This window comes from Calypte anna, chromosome 1, assembly GCF_003957555.1.
Source record: "Calypte anna isolate BGI_N300 chromosome 1, bCalAnn1_v1.p, whole genome shotgun sequence".
NCBI classification, from domain to species: domain Eukaryota; kingdom Metazoa; phylum Chordata; class Aves; order Apodiformes; family Trochilidae; genus Calypte; species Calypte anna.
The window spans coordinates 58940956-58961636 of NC_044244.1; the positions used below are offsets into that span (position 1 = coordinate 58940956).

Genomic DNA, 20681 nt, shown 5'->3' on the forward strand with positions numbered 1-20681 from the left:
ATAAAGTGTCCTGTCCCCTAGTTGCTCTGACACCCAAATATCTCATGCCTCACCATCCGGGAGGTACCAAGTTTCACAATCACCACAACTGGATAGCAAGGCACCATGGCCCAGTTTACACAGGGGAAGCAATGGCCCAAAGGGGCTCAGTGACACACCCAGGATCACACAGGGGTTTGAACTGAGGTGATTCCCCTGCTATGGTAACACTGGAGCAAAGCATGGAGCCCACTTTGCACATCAGTTTGAGCAGGCAAATCTATGGGATGCGGTCAAGTAACAAATAGAGATAAAAAGGCAAGATTTGGACAGATGTGTCAGTACCCAGAGAGCTATTAGGCACAGCGTTGCACTGAGGCCACTTGAGCAAATTGCCACAAGTCACTTGTGGGTGCACCAGCACTGAGATTCCTCATCTGGTGGAATGCTCATCTGCTCTCTCTCCCTAGCCCAAGCTAGTATCTTAATTTATGGATTGCCCTCCCTGTGAATTGTCCTTACTCAAATAATCCCTTGCCAAAGCACACCAAAGCCCTTGCAGATCGATAGCATTTTGGATTAAGACTGTTACACACCTCCGAGGATGCTCATTCATCACTGCTCATTCACACGTCTGTTGTTTTTGTGTCTTCCCCACTGCAGATCTGCGCAGGATGACAGCTGGCTTCATGGGCATGGCTGTGGCCATCATCCTCTTTGGATGGATTATCGGGGTGCTGGGGTGCTGTTGGGATCGAGGCCTTATGCAGTATGTGGCGGGGCTTCTCTTCCTCATGGGAGGTAAGGGTGTTGATGTTCAATGAAATGTGGTTTGCTTATTGTTTTCCTGTTTCCTCTTTCCCCGTCTCCCACCTTTTCTAAGTTACTGAGAAAATGTTTTCAGAGTTTTAAAGTGATCCAGACTTAGTTTGACTCCAACCTACTTCTGATGTGCATCAAAGATAACTCAGCCATAGTTAGATATTACTTTCAGGACAAAACTGTGCCTGTAAGTCACAGGACTGGAAATCCCTGGCTGAGTGGTTTACTCCAGTGCTGTATTTTTGCAAGTAACACTTTCACCCTTAAACTTAATAAGCTTTATAAATTCAGTAATAAAAATCTGAACATTATGCAGATGTTATTTCCACCACTATTGTGCTTCATAGTGGGACACTGAAAACTAGAAACTGAGCTCAGAGTTTTAACCTATCTTTAATCCTTATCAGTTGTTCTTGAGTCAAATGCAACTTTTACTCTATATATCTTCTTTATGATGTACCTGTGAAGAGCAATGATATCCTCTATTTTCCTTTTTCCACTCTACATACTCTATTTCTTGTAGATGTTTCTCTGTAAAACCAGTCCTCAGTGCAGCAGACCTCTCTGTCTCCTGTTTGTGTTTGCAGTTGCCTTTCTCAAACAGGGATGAGAAGGACCATTCCCAAGCAAGGTCTGATAAGTACCTTGTATAACTGGTGTAACAGTTCCTCTTCTCTCCTGGAAATCCCTTCCCTGAAGTATTTTGTCATTTATTAGCCTTTTCTTATGCTGCATCACTCTGGAGACCCACAGTCTCCAGACCCACAGTTGGATGATATGTGATTTCCTACTTGTCATCCCCCAATTTCCATCAGAGGTTCTGTTTATTAGTGCCCAGCTACATGCCCTGGGACACTCTGCTTTTGAGCTTCTTCCCATTTCTCCTACACCAGCCCTCAAGGTCACCCACTCATTTACAGTATAACATTCCAGCCTCTCTTACTACAAATGCCACCCAGCTTTCTGTATCCAGCAGTTTTCATGGCACACACCCTTAAATGAAGGGTGTGACAGTCAAGCCCCAAACACAGTGCTGGGTGAATGTTTCAAAGTGCACATCACTACTTCTCTCTTCTCTTCTGGTGCTTTTCAGTTTGGTTTTGTTTTTGTTTTTGTTTTTTGACTGGGGTTTTGCCTCCCTAAGGAGATCATCAGTGAATTTGGTCACCTGTGGTGTGACAGAGCTGAGACTGGAAAACACAGGAAAGCTTCTGTACTCACAGAAGAGGAGTTAAGTGTTCAAGTAACAAAGTGTTTATGTTCCAATGCAGTGACATAAACACTGGCTCTCTCAGTGCCCACAGACACATTTGAAATCTGCTTTTACCTTGTACAAGCATACACTGGTCTACATGTGGATGTCTGCAAATGGTTTGTTGTGGGTGTTAATACTTTATGGGCAACGGGTCTGCCAAATTAGCTTGGTATTTATTGTGTAATTAAAAGCTTAGTTTGCACAGGGGCTGTTTTGCTCTAACATGGTCAGATATGTGTGTGGTATTTAGCTTATTGCAGCGCAACTTTCAGATTAAAATATTAAGACTATCCTAAATAAATACAGAAATGTTAAATCTATTAGAAACTAGCTAACTCTTGCTTACTAATTGGAAATTACCACTGTATGTGTGGGAGAGTTTCTAGTGCAGCTGTAGGGATTACTTCGTGGCTTGATGTTATTTGTTTGTCAGGGACTTGAAAGGGAGCTGATAAAAGTTCCCAGGTAAAACAAGACTCAGTGTCACCATGCATAATGGGATGGGTCACTCATAGCTTACAAAACCATCTTTTAGTATGCTCAAACAATATGCATTTCAGTGGAGACAGACCAGGGTCATGCAGCTGGTACCAGAAAGTGTCAGTCATCCTCCCAGGAGGAGAGGCTGCCTCTCAGAAAGCAGCAGTTCTGGAAAGGTCTCTGGGCTCACAGTTGATGGGATCATCCAGCTTTACAGGAGCTCTCAGGGCAATGCCCCTGCTAAATGTGGCAGTTTTGATGGGAACATGCATTAGGAGTGTGAGGTGGGGTTATCTCTGGGCAAAACAAAAGTATTTCTGGACATCCTAATCTGTTGTCCATAATAAAGAAGGATATGGAAAGATGAAGAGAGGTTTGCAGGCAGAAGAGCTACAGGAATAATTCATGGTCTAAAACCAAGGAAAAACACAGCATACCAAAAAAAAAAAAAAAAAAAGCAAAAAAAAAAAAAAAAAAAAAAAAAAAAAAAAAAAAAAAAAGCAATTGCTTGAAACTGTTTAACAGAAGATTTATAATTGACTTGAACATAGTGTAGAAGTACCTGTGCAAGGAGAAGCCACCTGATAGCAGCTTTGACTGCATAAACAAAATAATAACAAGATCCAGCAGCTGGAATCTGAAACTAATTAAAATGAGAGGCACCACGTTATTTTATCTACCAAATTCTATCAAGAATGTGTGACATTTTTAATAAAGCCTTGTTGGGAGGAGATCCAATTTATTTTCTGCTCCAGCATAGACATGGATTGGGGTTACAAAGGGTTACTTTCTTGTTTTGCACAAGTTAGTGGCAACCGCTACATCTTTCCAGATTTCTTCTAGTGGCAAATGTGCATAAAGCAGCATCTACAAACTAAAGCAGTCAGTTAATAAAACACACAATTAGAGCCATCTAATCTAAAAGTCAGTAGCTATCAATGTTTTCAGACTGTGTCATATGTTACCCTGTCATTCCTTCTACAGCCAATGGATCTTTTAATTTGAACCTTTTTATTGCTGGATGGTGTCTGAATACAAAGTTGGTACTTCTGTCAGGGTGTAAATGCTGTCAAGATATCATGCTAATGGTCCTCAAAACGTGTGGAGCCAGAGAGCCTCTTAGTTTTTCTTAGCTTTTCCTCCAGTCCAATAATGGGAAAAATGTTTAGGGAGGCTCATGACATCTGACCTCATTGCAGACAATGTGAAATTGGTAGCTATATAACCATCCTTAAATCTAACCTCCCCTTCTATTTGCAACACTGCTTGTCTTTGCTATGTTTGCAGAATTTGCTTTGTTTAATTCCTAGGCAAATAGCTCCTCAGTAACTATTAAACATTCCTGGCTTACCATGCCTATAGGTTTTGTCCCTAATTCCCCATAATTCTTTGAATGGCAAATCTCAGTGGAGTATTGAGAGGTATGTTGTGATAATCTAACATGACCACACATGGTTTGCTTGGACCTCTGGTTCTTTATTATATTTACTGAAGTCTTCCAGCCAGCCCATGTGGCAGTGCCTAATAAGGACTTGCATTAGTGTGCTTGATCTAATTTCTCAAGCAAATTGCTGAAATAAGTAATTTGTGAAATCCAGGCTGTTATCTGGTGTTAGCTCATCTGGGATCCAGGCTGTGTAAACTATGCTTTTGAGTGTGTTTTGCATTGTTATTCAGCATGTTGTGTAACTAGTTAAAAATTCTTAATAATTCATTTTCTCTGTTTTGCCCAAGCTATCTGTACCAACACCAATCACAGGTCTCTTATGGCTTCTGATGTTCTGTTGCATAATTTTCCGTATTTATTGCAGAATTTGTACTTGGATTCCTTATCTGGAAGGACAGCATTTGCCTGACCACAACAGCAATTTTTTTTCAGTCCCTCATCTTGAACAGGGCCAGATGGATACTGCAAATTATGTTTAGTATTTTTGACCTCTTTTTGCATAATGGGGCTATTGCATATCCTCCTGTACTCAGAGCTGCACTGTCTATTGTAGTTTCATTTTGGTGTTTGTCAGTATGATTTCGTCCTGGGAGGTGGGAGAGTTTCTCTTTTTATTTCTCTATTTGGAATCAGGGTCTTAAGTTGCACTAAGACTAGTTCATTTTCTGCATCTTATTTGAGACTGTTAATTCTATTACAGAACTGGGTCATGCTCACATTAGACATGACTCTAAGCACATCCTCTTGAAGCTTCTTGTGTTTTCTCTACGTGAAAATTATTGAAATCTGCAGCAGTAAAAGCTCGGTACTGGGCTTTTCATCCATAATTTTGTAATTTTATAATCATTTTTGGCACTTTAGAAGCATCTGTAATACTACTTCCAAATGTCAGAGTCCTGTGGCAAATTTGATGCTCTCATGCTCATCTGCCTAGTAGTAGTCTAAAAGGAATTCAGTTAAATATCTGCCTGAGGAAACGAGTGTGGGGCGTTTTATAAGTTGTGTTTTGACTAAAGTGTATTTACTTGCACCAAAACCATGCCTTGGCTTTTTAAAGTCTAGAGGTGACCTCCTCATCAGTTCCCAGGAGGCAGTGCTCTTATTCCCTGGCTTTGAAAAGTTCTTTTCAGTGTATTCAAATCCTTGATTTGTTTGGTTTTATTATCATGACAAACATGTCAATTCATTCTGTTGGTGTCTTTAGCCCCTCATTAGCAGCTAATATTATTGCCAGGTCAAGGTCAAATTTCAGTTTTACTTTCAGCTCCTTAGAGTTAGGATACTAAGAACTGATACACTAGCAACTCAACCCAGGCAAATTCCTGTACCTTCAGGAATCCCTTCTTTCAGTTCTTCATCAAGTTGTTTAGGAATATTTCCAGTGTCATGAGAAGCAGATAAGCTATGTATCCAACTAACTATTGGGTTTTTTCCCACCTACTCTCTAGTGCATGAATTAATAGGATTTTGCTGTTTCAGCATCTCAGGTTCATTGTCCTTCATCTATGCAAACCCAACCTCATCATACTTTCTGCTAGTGTACTTGCCTTAAGAAACCAGTTTTTAAAGACAGTCTCTGGTAGCTTGTGGTTTTCCCAGATGAGCTCTGATTTCATCAGTCAGTTGTTTTTAAACATCACACGGATTGCTTTATTTCCAATGTTGAGGACAGGGCTGAATTTGTACCAATATGTTCCAAATCCCTTTTCCTCCTCACAGGGAGAGTGGGGTGGCAGGGCTGTCCCATAGTGGCATGCTTCATGGTTGCAACCTCCCCTTCCCTACCTGGTGTACCTGGCCCCAGGGTGTTGGCCCCTGTCCTGGTTAGGAATATAAAATAGCACTTCCAATGTCTTCCTCTGGTTCTTTCTTCAGCATGAAATTACCCCCAGTCAAAGCTACACCACTTGCCTTTATTAATGTATTAAAAGAGCCCCCCAATAACGATGTTTCGTCATCCTTATCAGAGCTCTGTCCTTCAGCTGCACATTCATATATTACCTTTTTCTCAGTATAATTTGTATTGAGAACACATTTCAGTGAAATAGTTAGGGGTTTTACTGCATGCCTAACAAGGCAGGCCTTCAGGGAGAGACTTCTGCATTGTCCTATTTTGTTCCAAATTTACTGCAAATTAACGCAACAAATCATCTCTGTACTTGTTTACTCTTTTACCCGTTTTCTTCACTCTTATCTGGTCTCTGCCAGTTTTGTTTTGTGACATGCACTTCAGGATCACTTTAGGGTTTTTTCCCCATTTGCTGTTTTCCTTAGAGAAGCTTATAATTTTACAAGCCTTGCAAATATTCATAATTCTTTGCAAAGCCAAGCCTGTTTCTTGCTGTAACCTTGCTTTGAGCCAATTATAAATTTTACCATTAATAATTCAGCCTCTAATTAGTCTATTTGGAAATTATTCCAGCTGCTAAATGCCCTTATTCATGTGATTTAGCTTCACCACGTAGATCTGAAATAAAATGAGCTGTATTCTCACATAGCAGCTCATTTCTTGTCTTTGCCTGGTGACATTTTTGCATGAAATACTGGGCTTGGGGCTTTGCTTGGGAGTCTGAAATGCTCTTTTTTACTGGCACTGAAAGGCCTGAAAGTTTTGTTGTACACATGCAGCAGTGCTACAGAGTTTTTCCACTCTAATTTTCTGTTCTAGCATTTGCTTTCAGAACCATTAGGAATTTCTTTCATCCTTTCCTACACTGATGATCTGCCAGTCTGGAGGATTTGAGTGTCATTTGCCAGCTCCACTCCTGCCCTGAACTTGGATTTGTTCTGACCCACCTAAGAGTGCTGTGAAGACTTTGGTTTTTTTGCAGCCTGCCCATACTCACAGAACTCAGGCCAGGGTTACAAAAGCTTCAAATCTTTTTCCACGGCAGTGGTGAACACCTATTCTTTCCAGTGCTGGCTGCTGTGGCAGAGATAAGCAGGCAGGAAAAATGTGTGAGAGAAGAAAAACTAAAGTCATGCAGGTGCACCAGCACAATTTAATGCTTTATTTCAGGTATGCAAGATGTTTATTAAAGAAATAAAGAACAACCCACTTAGAAATGTATGAGTACATTCTGGTTTTGTATTCTAAACCAGGGAGAAACAACCTTTTATAAATCATTTCCATACTCCTCTCTTCTCAGAAATATTTCCCAAGTATTCCTTGCCTCACTTCAAGGGCAGTGAACTAAGTGCTTTATCAGCCCTAGAGCCAGCCCTACACCATTTCTCTGGCCACCTTCCCTTGCCCCAGCCATGCCACACGGTCACACAGTTCTGTCACAACCCCCTGAGATCCCAGCAGCTGCCAGAGTGCTGCTTGCTGTGCCCAGGAACTGGTGCCCAGGCTGGTACTGGGGGATGCAAACCCCATCAAGAAGGGGGATTTCAGAACAGGGCTTGGAAGCACTCGCAGCACAGTTATGGGCATCAATGAGCTGCACACTTCTGTGTCCTCTTTCATTTCCTGCCTCCACGGAGAGTTTTGTCTTCAAAATTTTCAAGCCTTCGTGCCTTGTTTCCTCTGCCTACACTCTGGGTATGTCAGTAGATGACAGCTGAGGCATCTGTGTATTTGCAGCCATGGATCGTTACCAGCTGTTGAGTCATTTGGGTCCCAAATTTAACTCACTGTACTTTGAAAATAACACATAGTGGTAGAAAATAAGAGTGTTTATTCTACACAACTCTGGTCCTGCCATCTCAAAATAATCTTTCGGCTGCTGAATAATTTAAGGAACAAAAATGAGAGCAATTTAATACAGCAAGTGTAAGGCAAAGCTTTGTGATTGACACCTCCTAGGCTGTTACGAAGTACCCTCATAGCAGCTGCCAGGACGAGGCAAAGAGAAAGATAAACAGAAAAGACAAAGTAAAAGACACTCTGAGGAGTTCATCTGGAAATACGTTGGGTCTAACAGGGCCCCTACAATTTCTGTTTCTCACTAATGATCAAGGTCTGTACCCATTCTTCAGGATGCTCACTTTTGGTGATATGATCAATCACGACACTGAAGATTGAAGATATTTTCTATGACGTATTTATTTTTTCTTTTCCACAACATTATTCTTTGAAAATTCTGTTTCATGTGCTTCTTTCTCACAAGGAATAGCTTTAAAAAGTTTACATGCAATATTTCTTTCCCATATAGAAAGACAAGTGCAAATAAACCCTTGTGTGCATAAAGAGCTTAAGCAGTGTCATGTGAACTTTACAAAACCAGAAGTCTACAATAAGTGGCTGTGAGGCTTGGCATAAATATGCTTTTTGAAGGCATCTTTTACCAATTTGAAAAGTTACTAAAGTAATGTGGTAAAAGTTGGATCACTGGAAAAAATAAGGTACCCGTCATGTCTTAATCCTGTGGGAGTTACTAAACTAATGATAACTGCAGAGGAAGTTTGTAATTCAGCAAAATTCCTTTCAAACCATTATAAGAATATGGATTGACCTCCAGATGGAGACAAAGGCTGATTCATACTTATCAAGAGATGCCATAAATTGGTTATGAAAGTCTTAGGAGCAAGCCTCAGCATGACAAGGTCAGTCCCCCCCCTCTGTCATGCCTCCCACACCACAAATATACACTCTTCTTCCTACTAGATTGTTTGGGGTAAATTTTGCATTACACTCTAAAGTGATTCAAGACCTCAAGTGGAGTGAACTTGAGTTAATGTACAGTGTTAATAGGTTTTAAATGTGTAAACCTCTCTAAGGGTCTTGCTTGTTTAAAACCCTCAGACACATTACAAGGGTGTCGGGAAAGGCAGAAAAGGAGCTTTATGGGTCTGTGATGAGACCCATAACCCCAAGCAGCCATCCAGGCTTTGTGCCTCAGTACCCATCAGGCCACTAAAGTAGCAAGGCCAAGTGCTTCACATTAGGATAATAAGAGTTAGCCTGGTTTTAAAAATACATGTTTTTCTCACTTTCAGGATCTCTCAGTCCCTCTCTTCAAACAGCTTTCTGCTACACAGCCTGTGGTATCCCTCATAGCTGAGGTTGCAGGTCATGTTCTTTGGTCCCATTTTAGGCCATGTTTCTGTGGCCTAAAGAGTGGGCTTTATTTCCTTATGTAGTTCAAAACCTGGATACTGATGGATACGTGTCCATTTATATATGCATATATATATATGTGTAAGGATATAGGTCTACCTGACATCTACATGTTCAGCTTACATACTTGGCTAGGACTTGGCTAGGAGGTGCATTTTCATCCTGACCACTAACCATTATTAATACCATTTAGAAATTAATATCACTTTCCTTTTGAATGTTACCTAATTCCCCATCTTCACTCCAAAAAAAAAAGGAAAAAAAAAAAAAAATTTTAAAAATCATCAGTAACAGCACACATCCCTCTTGCCATCTTTGGGGGTTTTCATATGGTGTCAGGGTTGCCTGCTCAGCCTTTCCAAGCTCAGAAACACTTCCTCAAGTGATTGCATGTGAAGGCTCACAACATGTTATGTTTAAAAGGCAGAGCAGGAGAAGGGTGTAAAGTCATTTCTTCTAGTGCTTTTCTATGCTTATTGGTGTACTGAGAACACATTTTGTATTTATTTCTTAATGCTGGCACCCATTTGGAAAACAAAACAGGGGACTCTCTGGAAATACCAATGATCACCTACGTGGGCTCCAGAGGCTTCTGTGGGTCACTGCACACCTGCCACCAAAATGCTCTTTCAGAATTTTGTGTTGTAATGCTCCTCAAGGGGAATCATAAAACCCATCTTTGCATACTCCACAGCATAAATTCAAAAGCAGAGTTATGTCCTTCTTCTCACATATTATTATTTTCATTACATGCTATTTTTTTGCAGATACCTCAGGAATTTAACCTATTTTTATGTCAAGAACAGATTTAGCCCTGAAAAGCCAGGATCTAGGAGTTAAAACCTCCATAGGAGAATGGGGGTGGGACATAAAAATGTGGTTTTTTGGTTTGTTTTTTTTCAAATCCATAGCACAACTATACTGCAGGGTGTAGCAATTTAGAGGTCTTTTATATATATACATATATATATATTTTTTTATTTTTTTTTTCCTGGCATGAAAGGCACAATGAGAGAATTCATTGTCAATTCCATAGCATTTGATCTCCATGGAAACATTATCAGCTGACTTCAAAGTCAACCTTCAAATATGTTGGATTTTTTTTTCCCCCGTGGATTGTTTCTGATGGTCCTAGATGTGCACTTGCATGCTGGGGGAGAAATACCAACACAAGGAACTCTGGCAACCTTGTACCTGGTCACAAAAGATCACTGGCATTTAGGAGAAGGAGAGGAGAGATTCCTTAATGAGGTGCAGAGGTCTCATAGTCCGAAGCAAAAGACAGGGCAAGTAGTGTATACACACACCTATAAATTCATTGTTTTTCAGTCTTAAATCAGTCTCCCTGAACTTAGCCAATAGTAAATTAAGGAGTCAGCTCACTCTGGCTTTTCAGCAAAAAAACTATTGGTATTCCTGTGTGTGTTCATTTTAAGCCATCTCTACTGACTTGTAATTTCTCCCTCACCAGGATGGGAGGTACTGACAGAAGCATCAGTGCCTTCCAGAGTTACAAGAACAGAAAAGCTAGACTAGTCTATGAAGGGCATGCAATCTAGTTTGCCTGTCAGGGATGTCAGTAGGTCTTTGGGGGGCTGACAGAAGGTGAATTAAAGTAGAAGCAAAGTAGGGGAGATAAATTCAATAGAAATACAAAAGGCTTTCCCACCCACATCCCTGGAAAACAAGTTATATGTATTTTAAAATTCTGTAGTTGTTCCTTATCCCCTAGTAATGCCAGCAGGTCTTTGATCTGCTTCTGGCTTGTGAATTCCAATGCCAAAATGCATCAAGACCAAGGGAAGACAATGAAAATAAACCTGGCTTCTATTATTTGGTTGGGGTTTATTAAAAAAAAAATACAAAAACACCTGAGTTTTTTGCATGGCTGGCATCAAAGGGTAAAGAATACAGCACATGCAAGAGAAGGAAGAATAATACTGGCATGATTTGTTGGACAGGAAGAATTCTTTACTGGGAAAGGGGAGCAAATTTCTGCATGTGGCAAATCTTGTTGTTAAATGCAGACTGAAGCAAGCTTTAGACTTTCCTCTTTGACTCCTCAGATTTTTAACTTAGAAAAACATCATTTTCCTTGGACAAATCACTGCTACACTTGCTTGGTCTGATCTCTCTAGACAGACACCAATTGGCCACTTCAAATTCCACAGAAAAAAAGCAGCTGGACCTAGCAGCAACCATATGAGTGGATCCTTCCTTGGTTTGGCCCAGCCTGGCTCTTCCGGGGGTCACAGAGACAAGTCATGCTGATGAACTTGTGTGGGCTGTGGAGGTGTTTCCTCCACAACAGGAAAGATTTCAGCATGTGATCCTTTAAGGCAGTAAGGAAGAGGTCAGGGTAGTTAGTTGCTTGCAAACATTCACATGAATGATGCAAACATCGAAAGAGTGGCCTGCATTCAGTGGTCCTTGTTGACAAGACAATAACATCTGATTTCTATTTTGGGCTATTATATCTCAGGAATTGTATCATTTAGCACATACAGAAAGGATTTTTCAGCTCCTGGCAGGTCAGCTCAGGGAAACAGTAATAGAGTCCGGAACCATTTGCAGCAAAGATCCTTAGTTCACATTCAGTAAAAGTCACTGAAACTTGTACAATCGAAGAGACCTTTGGTCACCTGAAAAAATTAATGGATGGGCTTCTCTCCAGCACTTGAGGGAGAAAATGGATTAGATCAGGTAGCCAGCACCATCACCCAGAGCTCCCAATGGCTTCTTTAGTAGTGTCTTCAGCAAAGAAAAGGATTAAAAAGGCATATGAGTAACTCTTCCCTTTCAACCCTGAAAGTATTCCCTGGAAGAGTATTTTCAGCAGCACACAGTGGGCAATGTGGAAGAAGGCTGCACTGAAGTCAGTGGTGCTGTGTCTGTTCTCCAGGCTCACTTGCCTTGAAGAACATCTGTCTGAAAACTTTTCAGCAATTGAAGGTTTTCTACAAAAGAAAGATTTCACAGACCCTTCGGGGTTCCTTCTGAGAGAGGTTCCATTTTTTGCCTGGATTAAAAAATCTTTATGTGTAAGGGGCACAATGACTTGGCTGCTAACAGACCAAATGCAATGTAGTGCATTGATTCCCCATGCTATGTGAGATGTCACATAAGGCAAACCCAACCTGACCCTATTAGTTTCTCTTCAGCTCTTGGCAAATGTTAGGCTGGGAAGCACCTCCCTGAGATGTTAAAACCTGATACTAAAACTTCTATGTCTTTTCATCTGGCAAATCTGAAATGTGATGGAGTCACTTAAATTTGCTCAGAGATTTAGTGCCCATTTCTGTTTAATATTTTAGCCTCTACCTGGGCCATCCTGGGAGACCCATGCTGTAGGGATGAAAGAAACATGTCAGCAGCCTTTGCATGTTGCCAGGCATGGTGCTTGCCAGCCAGCACAGTGATGGGATAATTTCCCTAGCCTTTGATTAGGATGTTTCTTCATTTTAACTTTAAGAGATCCTCTTTCTTTCTCTCCCCTCTGGTCCCAGTAAAATACTGAATCACATCCCACTACTACAACTGGCACAATTTTTGCTGCCTCCTCTGTTGTGGCAGCAAGTGCATGAACCATTATGTTTGCTCAATGGCTGTAGTCAAGTCACTTTATTATTGCTGGGTTATTTTGGGTGGGTCATAGGAATCACCACTGCTGAAGTAATCAGTGTTCAGCTCAGGCTTTGATCAACTCCCCTGTTTCTCCCTGGTCTGTTTTATCAACACAACATGCCTTTAGCTAAGTAGTACTGCTTTTGTCTCACATGCCAACTCATAACTTGAGAGGGTGCTTGTTCATTGCTAGTGTTCATTTGCTGCTGTAATACAGAGCATGAGTATCCACTCCTGGTGAAATCCCATGCACTGTGGGATATGGTACCAGAAGTGTCACCGTGCTGCATTAAGTATTTGCAGTTGTCACAGAGGATATTTTGTCCTCTGTTGCCATAACATCGCAGGGTTTGTGCAGCAGCAGCTGAAGAGACAGGCACTGCTGCTGAAGAAGCAGGCAGCAGTTGTACAGCTCGGGCAGGGTATGGATGCTGCAGGTACATTTTGAGGTAGGAGGCCAAAGGCCAAATGTAAACTGCATTCTGGCAGTGCCTATAGTGCAATATCATAGCACCTCTATAGAGCCTGCAGTTTACTCTGCTTCTTAGTAGAGAATAAAAATGTATTAAGTTCCAGCCCCGGTGGGTTTATGGTCTCACAAGGACATCGCAGTGAATCTCCATCACCCAGTCAGTCTTCTTTTTCCATCTCAGTTTTTTTTTTTTATAAGGGCAATTTTCCAGTAAACCCCTTGCTATTCTGCAACCTATCTGTGATGCTGCAAGCTGCTTCTGCTGGAACAGTACATAATTACGCAATAATTTATATTCTATGCATGTATGCACAGAGCAATAAAGTGTTCTCAAGAGCTCCATGCTGCTGAGGCATTTAATCCGTGCACAGAAGGAGTTTACAGCAAAGCTGCTACCTCCAAGAGGCTTTTGTCACCACTGTGTTGGGAGAGAATTCAGTTTATTCTTTAATAATTTCATTTGATTGTGATATAATTTAAATAGCTAATGATACACACGCCACTTTAGGATCAAACCTCATTTTATTTGTTTGTTTGATGTACCTTGAAAATACTAAGAGATAGTAGGGCACAGAGAAAGTAAAGCTAATGTTGTTTCACTTGTGAGATTTTTTTTTCCCAGAACCCTGTAATAAAAAAGTGAAAATAATTAAATAAACAGCACTCCTTCCAAAGACATTATATGCCACAAATTGCAGCTACTAGAAATATTAAAAAGGTGGAGATTCATATTTATTTGAGAACTGCTTGGTTTCAGAGGACATCTTAAAATCATACCTTTGTGTTTCTCTTTTCGTTTACTGGTGTTTATAAGTAATACTTGAGGAGATTCAGGGTTTTTTGCCTTGTTTAGTTTGCACATCTGACAGCCCAGTTAGTTTGTGAGTCATTCTGCCTCACAGAGGAGAGACAACAAGTATCATTTTGTTGGACATGGAAGAAATTATTTTCAAACAATGGGAAACATTATTTGTTGTGAGGAAGGTCTCAGAGGTGAGTTTGATGCTTGGATCATTTTCATTATCAGCTTTTCAGATTTTTCTTGACTTCAAAATGCTGTTCTCCTTCAGGTTACAGTCATAATAAGTATGAGGATGTTTAGATGAAGTTCATGCTAATGGGGTCTGATTGCACACCAGCACCAACTTCATTTGCAGCATTTCTAAGAAAGGCAGTGATTCTCATCTCACCAAACACCACAGATCCCATGAAATCTCTCAAGCTCTACCCTTGTGGAAGCCAAGCCAGGTCTGTGGGAGAAGGATATGGCATCTGATATGGTTCAGGAGGGCACTAGCATGAGGCAAAATTCAGGCATGGTGCAGATGGTTTGAGCCTGCTTGTTTTTAAAATCCTTCACTCACAAGCAGTTCTGCTCTCCCCTGGAGGTGATGTTTGAAAACTGCAAATGGAGGCTTTGCAGCACCTTACACAGCTGGACTGATCACAAAAAAAAACCAAAACAAAACAGAGGCCCATGGCTCTGCTTGATATAATCATGCTTAGAAGCAGCTACAGCAAAAGGCTCTGACTCATAACCCACTCTGAATTAGGCTTAGGCCAACAATGATATTACCTATCTCAGCCATCCCTCTCCTCACCATGGTCTGCTACTGCAGCAAGGGTGGCAATCTTATACATCTGTATAGCAAATAAGTTCATCTCTGTCTTGAGCAGCATTCCAGTCAAAATGGAGGAGATACTAAAAAAAAATGTTTAATGTTCTTTGATAATATTAGAAGGAAAAGCGCAAGATAGCCATGAGGTGTTTAATAGCTCAGGTGCTCAAACCACTGGTGATCATCAGTGTGTTAGCAGGACAGGCACTGTCAAAATCACTCAGGAGGACGAGTGGCTGTCTGATGAGGAGCCAGGGTGTAGGTCTGAATACATGTCAAACATCAGTTTCCCTGCTGCAGACATAGCCTTACATGAGATTTCATCTCTCACCTGACTGAAGCGTTTTGCAATGACACATGAATTTCCTTTGTCAAAAACACCCCTCTTGCCTTGTCTCGTTCATTAGTGTTTCACTTTGGATGATAACATGTAAATCTCAACACAAGAATTTAGCATGTTCTGCTGTACCCAGCTGCTAGAGGAGAAGGTCTTTATCTACCCTGTCCAGTTTGCATACCAGCACATCCCTGGTGAGCTCTTACAACCACCTGCCATTCACACTCTCTGTGCCAGTGCCACTGCAGAAGTGCCGAGCCTTGAACCACCAGCTTTCAGGTTTGGTCATCTGCTTGGACCAGAATCAGGGGTAGTGTTTCTTCCCAAAGACAGAAAGGTTTGTATTGCTGTGGCTGCCTGGAGAACTGGGACGTTAGTATACATGTATAGGGCACCTCACTGATAGCAAGAACCTGCCAGGAAAATGAATGAGGCTTCATTTTATTTTCCAGAGAGAGAAAGATTCTTCAGGTTGTGGATGCTCATGACTTGCTGCAGTCCTGGTGCTGCTGAAGCACCATTGATCCTAGTGCAGGCAGTGTCATGGGCGACATGGGTGACAGCATCCCTGCCATCCCTGCTCCATGTCTTAACCAGACAAGTAGAGAGTGCATTGCCAAGGGTAAGCTCAATCTCTGCATCTCTTCCACCCATGGCCCAGCAGCTGTGCAATGTGGAAGGGTGATCCTTTGTGTTATGATTGCCAGTTCATGAGGAAAAAATACAGAACAATCCTAAGGTAGCAACCATACTCAGTTTTCATCTGTAACCCTCCTGCTGAGCAGTCAGATTAACTGTAAGTGGGAACTGCCTTGCATGGCTGAAAATAAACAGCACACAGGACTCGACTAATGGCCATAAAGATTCCTTTAGGTGGCATAAAATGACATTTTTTTGTGTGTCTGTAATGAATAGCACAAGGGAGGTTGGTAAACCTGTGCCATACAAGACATCCTGCAGAAGCACAGGGGGGGCTGGCTAAGGATTGTGCTATGCAACCTCTAATGCTGTACATGGCAGTCATTATTTGTTGTTGTGCAATGAGCACATTCTCCAGTGAACAGGCAGGACAGAGGCAGTCCTTTTCAAAAGAGGTCTCATGCTTGTGATTTGCTTTATTCTCTGGTGTTGTTACTTGCTCTTTATTGTTCATGGTTATTGGGCAGAATACCCCAGAAAGGTGGAGTGCCAGTATATTGGGCATTGTTCCGATGCAGAGAGTAAGCAATGCTCCCCACATTGAAGAGCTTGTAATCAAAATAGCCAAGACAAAGCATGAAAGCTTAGGGACTATTTTAAATCCAAAGTTGGTATTTTTGGTTTTTTTTTTCCTTCCCTTTTGTACTTAGCAAATGCAGCTTCAGTCTGGCCACACGGATTTTCCCACCCACCTTTCTTAACAATTTTATATTTCAAGAGGGCTGAAGTTACCATGTTCGTGCTAGCAAAGGAAGTCCTTTCATGCAATATTCTAAACACAGCCATGTGAAATGAGCCATGGAGCTTGGTTCAGGGCACAGTGACTCTGATAGCTCCTTTTTTCCCTGCTCCCACAATGTAGTAGTCAGGTTGACATCATACAAGGAACAAGTACATTCTTGCGAGACATCTTCATGTTACTGGATAACCTAAGTGATGTGATAAAACTCATGAAAACACATGAAATGGGGTGTATGGATTCTAGTCAGAAAATTCAATTTTTTAGTAAGGGGATCTAGGAGGGACACCTCCCTGTTTATCCCATGCTGTTCTTCATAGTAGTATAGGACATCTCTGAAGACAATTTCAGAGCCTGGGATCTCACAAGGGTTTTGTAGCAGTCAGAACCACTCTCTGTAGACTAATTGGGTGCTGCTGTGAGGCAGGAAGTCACTTTTTACTTAAATAGCCACAGAACCTACCACAGCATCTTGCTTGTCCTGATTGGTACCCTGTGGCATTATCATAACATAGGTACAAACGAGCAACCTGGGCCTTCTGGTAGCTATACATAACATTAAGGGAGACACCCAGAGTTCCTTTGTTCCCTGACCTTTACAACAGAAAATATCTGCAAGGGTAGCTCCAAAGTACACTGGAGAAAAGACAGTCCAAATAGGCAAGGTGGTGATCAGAAGAGGAAACAGAGAGAGGGATGTGACAGCGGTCTCAGAGCAGGTCTGTGACAGAGATTCTAGACCTGTTTTCCTACAAATCCCCCTTTCTAATCCTAATTCCAGGTGACTGCCACATAATCTTACCTGTGTCTTCAGCATGGGGGCTGTAAAATCAATTGCCTTAATGCAGTTGCAACTAAAAAAAGCAAAGCAGCAGAGGAATAACAGGAAAAGTGTTGCAGGAAAGAAGCAGGAGTAAGGACAGGAAGGAGGAGGAGGAGGCCATGGGCACCAGAAGAAAGAGCTTGACACTAACCCCCAGCTGGTTGTGACTGCTGGGGAGGATTGTGCTGTTCTAGGGATGGGACTGGGAAAAGTAGGTGATTCCTCACTAGCAGGTGCAAGAAAAGAGATGCAGGGGGTGCTGCACAGGTAGCACATGTAGCACATCACTGATGTATGCATGAACTGTGAGATGACACATGAGACTGGCCACGTGTATAGAGTGTGTCCTGCATCTGTGCCCAGGGCTCTCCAGGAAGCTGGGAGATACCCACATAGGAAGGAATTAGAGAGGAAAAATAAACTATCAACTTTATGTTGACTTTAGATTATTACCTCTTGAAACAGCAGGACAGCATGTGTAGCTGCCCACTGTTTGGTGTGTTGGTGGCAACCATGACATTTCAGGAGCTCAGAGTTTAGTTTTGGTGAAATTGGATGTCAAAGATCAAAATTAGACTCATCTAGGTGGACTAAAGTTTAGTGTCATCCAGAATGTTTGACACTTAGCATCTGACAAGCTTATGAAACCAGTCCTTGCAGTGCACACAGGAAGAAAGGAAATACTGCTGCAGAGATAGAAAACAAGAACAGGATACTTTGAAGATTTTCCCAACATCCAGATTGGGAACTGCAGTAATTCAGAGGGTAGAATCTGAATTTTGCGAGGGATTTTATGTTTTTGAGAGTGATATTTAAAAGGAGGATAGATCATTAAAGATTTCAGATTTTGATATAAGAAAGCTCTGAAAAAAAATCTCTTCATGTAATTTCAAATGTACATTTCAACAGAGCCAGAACAGGTGAAGTATTTTGTAATATTTTCCTCTCTAAAACCCATCACTGAAAATTTGAAATTAAATTAAAAATTCGAGTTGTTTTCCTCAAAAAATACTGGAACACTATGATGCACTCCGTATTTGTCTAAAGCAAAATTCCAGAAAAATCAATAGTTCCATGGAGCATTCTGGTTCCCAAGGGCTTGCTCATGATGAAACTCTGTCCTGTTGAAGTTCCTCCATACATCTCTGTTCAGCATCAGAGGAGATATTTGAGGCTCTGTTGGCATTCACTTTGCTCCCCATGGAGCCACCAGGCTAAGCCACTTTCTACTGGGTGTTCCCTCACTGCTTGCACCAGCTCTTCTCAGGCAGCTCAGCAAAGTGGTATATCTGTATCTATCACTCTTCTAACTTCTCTCTCTCTTTTTTCTTTTTTCTTTTTTTTTTTTTTTTTTTTTCCCCTCCTTCCTTCTCCCTTTCCCACTCTCCTCCAGGAACCTTCTGCATCATTTCACTGTGCACCTGCGTGGCTGGAATCAACTTCGAGCTCTCCCGCTACCCCCGATACCTGTATGGACTTCCTGACGACATCAGCCATGGCTATGGCTGGTCCATGTTCTGTGCGTGGGGGGGCCTGGGCCTCACTCTTATCTCTGGCTTCTTCTGCACTCTGGCCCCTTCTGTCCAACCTGTCCCCAGGACCAACTGCCCCAAATCTAGACCTGAGAATGGGACAGTGTGCTAAAACAAATAGCAAACACACACAACACACACAACGAATATATATATATATATATGTCTATGTATCGCTATACATGCATATATATGTATATATAATTATATATATATATAATCTCAAATTAATGCCAGTGCCAAGGTAGAGCTGAGTCCAACACGGGCACTCACATCTCCACCGGACTCCGTGTTGCTTTGTTCTTTCTCACAGCGATGGGAAAGCTTTTCTCTCACATGGCTCTTCCATCCAACTCTAAACTTCAGCATCATACCTTAGAGGTTGATTGAACATAGAGTTGCACCTACCTACTGCCATTTTTTGGGGAAGGGGAACAGGGGGTCCATGTAGGGGATCTGGAACCAGAATCTGTAAAGGTCATGGAGGGTGGGGTGGGGTGGGACAAAATGCCTGTCCATTGCAGTCAGAGGGAAAATGCAAACAGCAAGCAAAGAAACAAATCGAGCATTTGAGACACCTCTACAATGTACCTCCTCAAGGCCATTATCAGAAAATTCCCACTTACGTTTGCTTTCTTAAAACAAAATGACAGAAGCCTACCCTGTCATGGCTTTTGGAATTTATTTTTGGTTTTTTGCTTAAAACACAGAATACAAAATGGACAGAACATGTGGGGACAAGCAGAAAAGTATTTTCTCTTTGCCTGCCAAACTTTAGAAAGAAGCAAAGAAGTTAAAATAATAATACTAATAATAAACAGATCTAACAAAATAAAACCAGAAAACAACAAAAAAGCCTCCATGAGGAGATCTCAGCGGACTTTCCAACGATGAGGTTTTAATCTTCCAGCTGCCTTACATCCAGGCTTACAACTGAGGCTGAACTGCTAACGTAAATGCAGCAGAAGGCCTTTTGAAAAATGCTGTGATACATGTGTGTGTAACTTTTTTCTTCCCTCTTATTTATTTTTTTTTTCTAACAAAATGAAAAATTTAAAACATCGCAATGTGATTGTCCACTAAACCATCCATGCTGTGTTTTGTGGCCCAAGACTGAGGCACTGCAACCACAGAAGTGTGAGGAAAGCCGTAAGGTCCGAGACAGTGTGTATCCTCTGGTGGATTTCAGGATGGTACCTTGTTTTCATGCATTTCGGGATGGTGGATCCATGGGAAGACTGACCAGGGAGAAGAGAGGTGGGGGGAGCCCTGGCAGCTGCTCTTCCCAGCTACTTACTGGAGTGGGATTTGATCGAGTTTTCGTTTTGGATGTTTAAGACAACTGGGCAAAAGCCATCGCCAAGGAGAAAAGGGGAGTTATTTTTTGTAAGGGAGAAGTAAAAGATGCCTCTTGTTGTGTTCATGTATGCCAAATTAGACCTTCCTGTGTCTTGTCTTTGGAAACTGCCCCGGTTCACTGGACATCTCCACTCTCCATCTGGGAGAACTGTGTACAGATGCAAGCGAAAGGGTCAGATGCAGAAAACAGATCCGTTCCCCATGAGCTCAAGTGTTGTATGATATAATTGTGAATCTGCAAATGGGACTCTCTCTCTTTTTTGGTCTTTCTCTTTTTTCTTGCTACTACTTTCCCCGTTTTCTCCTTTTTCCTTCACTCTGCCCTTCCCACTGTCAAGGTCCTAGATCCCAGAAATGCTAAATGAGCAGCATAGTCTGGAGAGGCAGGGAAATGCCATTAGAGGAAGCAAAGCATTTTGGCTGTGAGGGCAG

General features: G+C 41.7%; 1 protein-coding gene across 1 annotated transcript in view; it reads left to right on the forward strand.

The window, feature by feature from the left end:
- Positions 1 to 19537, forward strand: part of TMEM178B (transmembrane protein 178B) — a 218000-nt gene extending 198463 nt beyond the window's left edge. The window contains exons 3-4 of the mRNA XM_030462484.1: positions 643 to 780; positions 18752 to 19537. Of these exons, the coding sequence (XP_030318344.1) occupies positions 643 to 780; positions 18752 to 19002 (389 nt within the window). The 3' untranslated portion in view covers positions 19003 to 19537. The remainder of the gene's footprint in view (positions 1 to 642; positions 781 to 18751) is intronic.
- The last annotated feature ends 1144 nt before the right edge of the window (positions 19538 to 20681 follow it).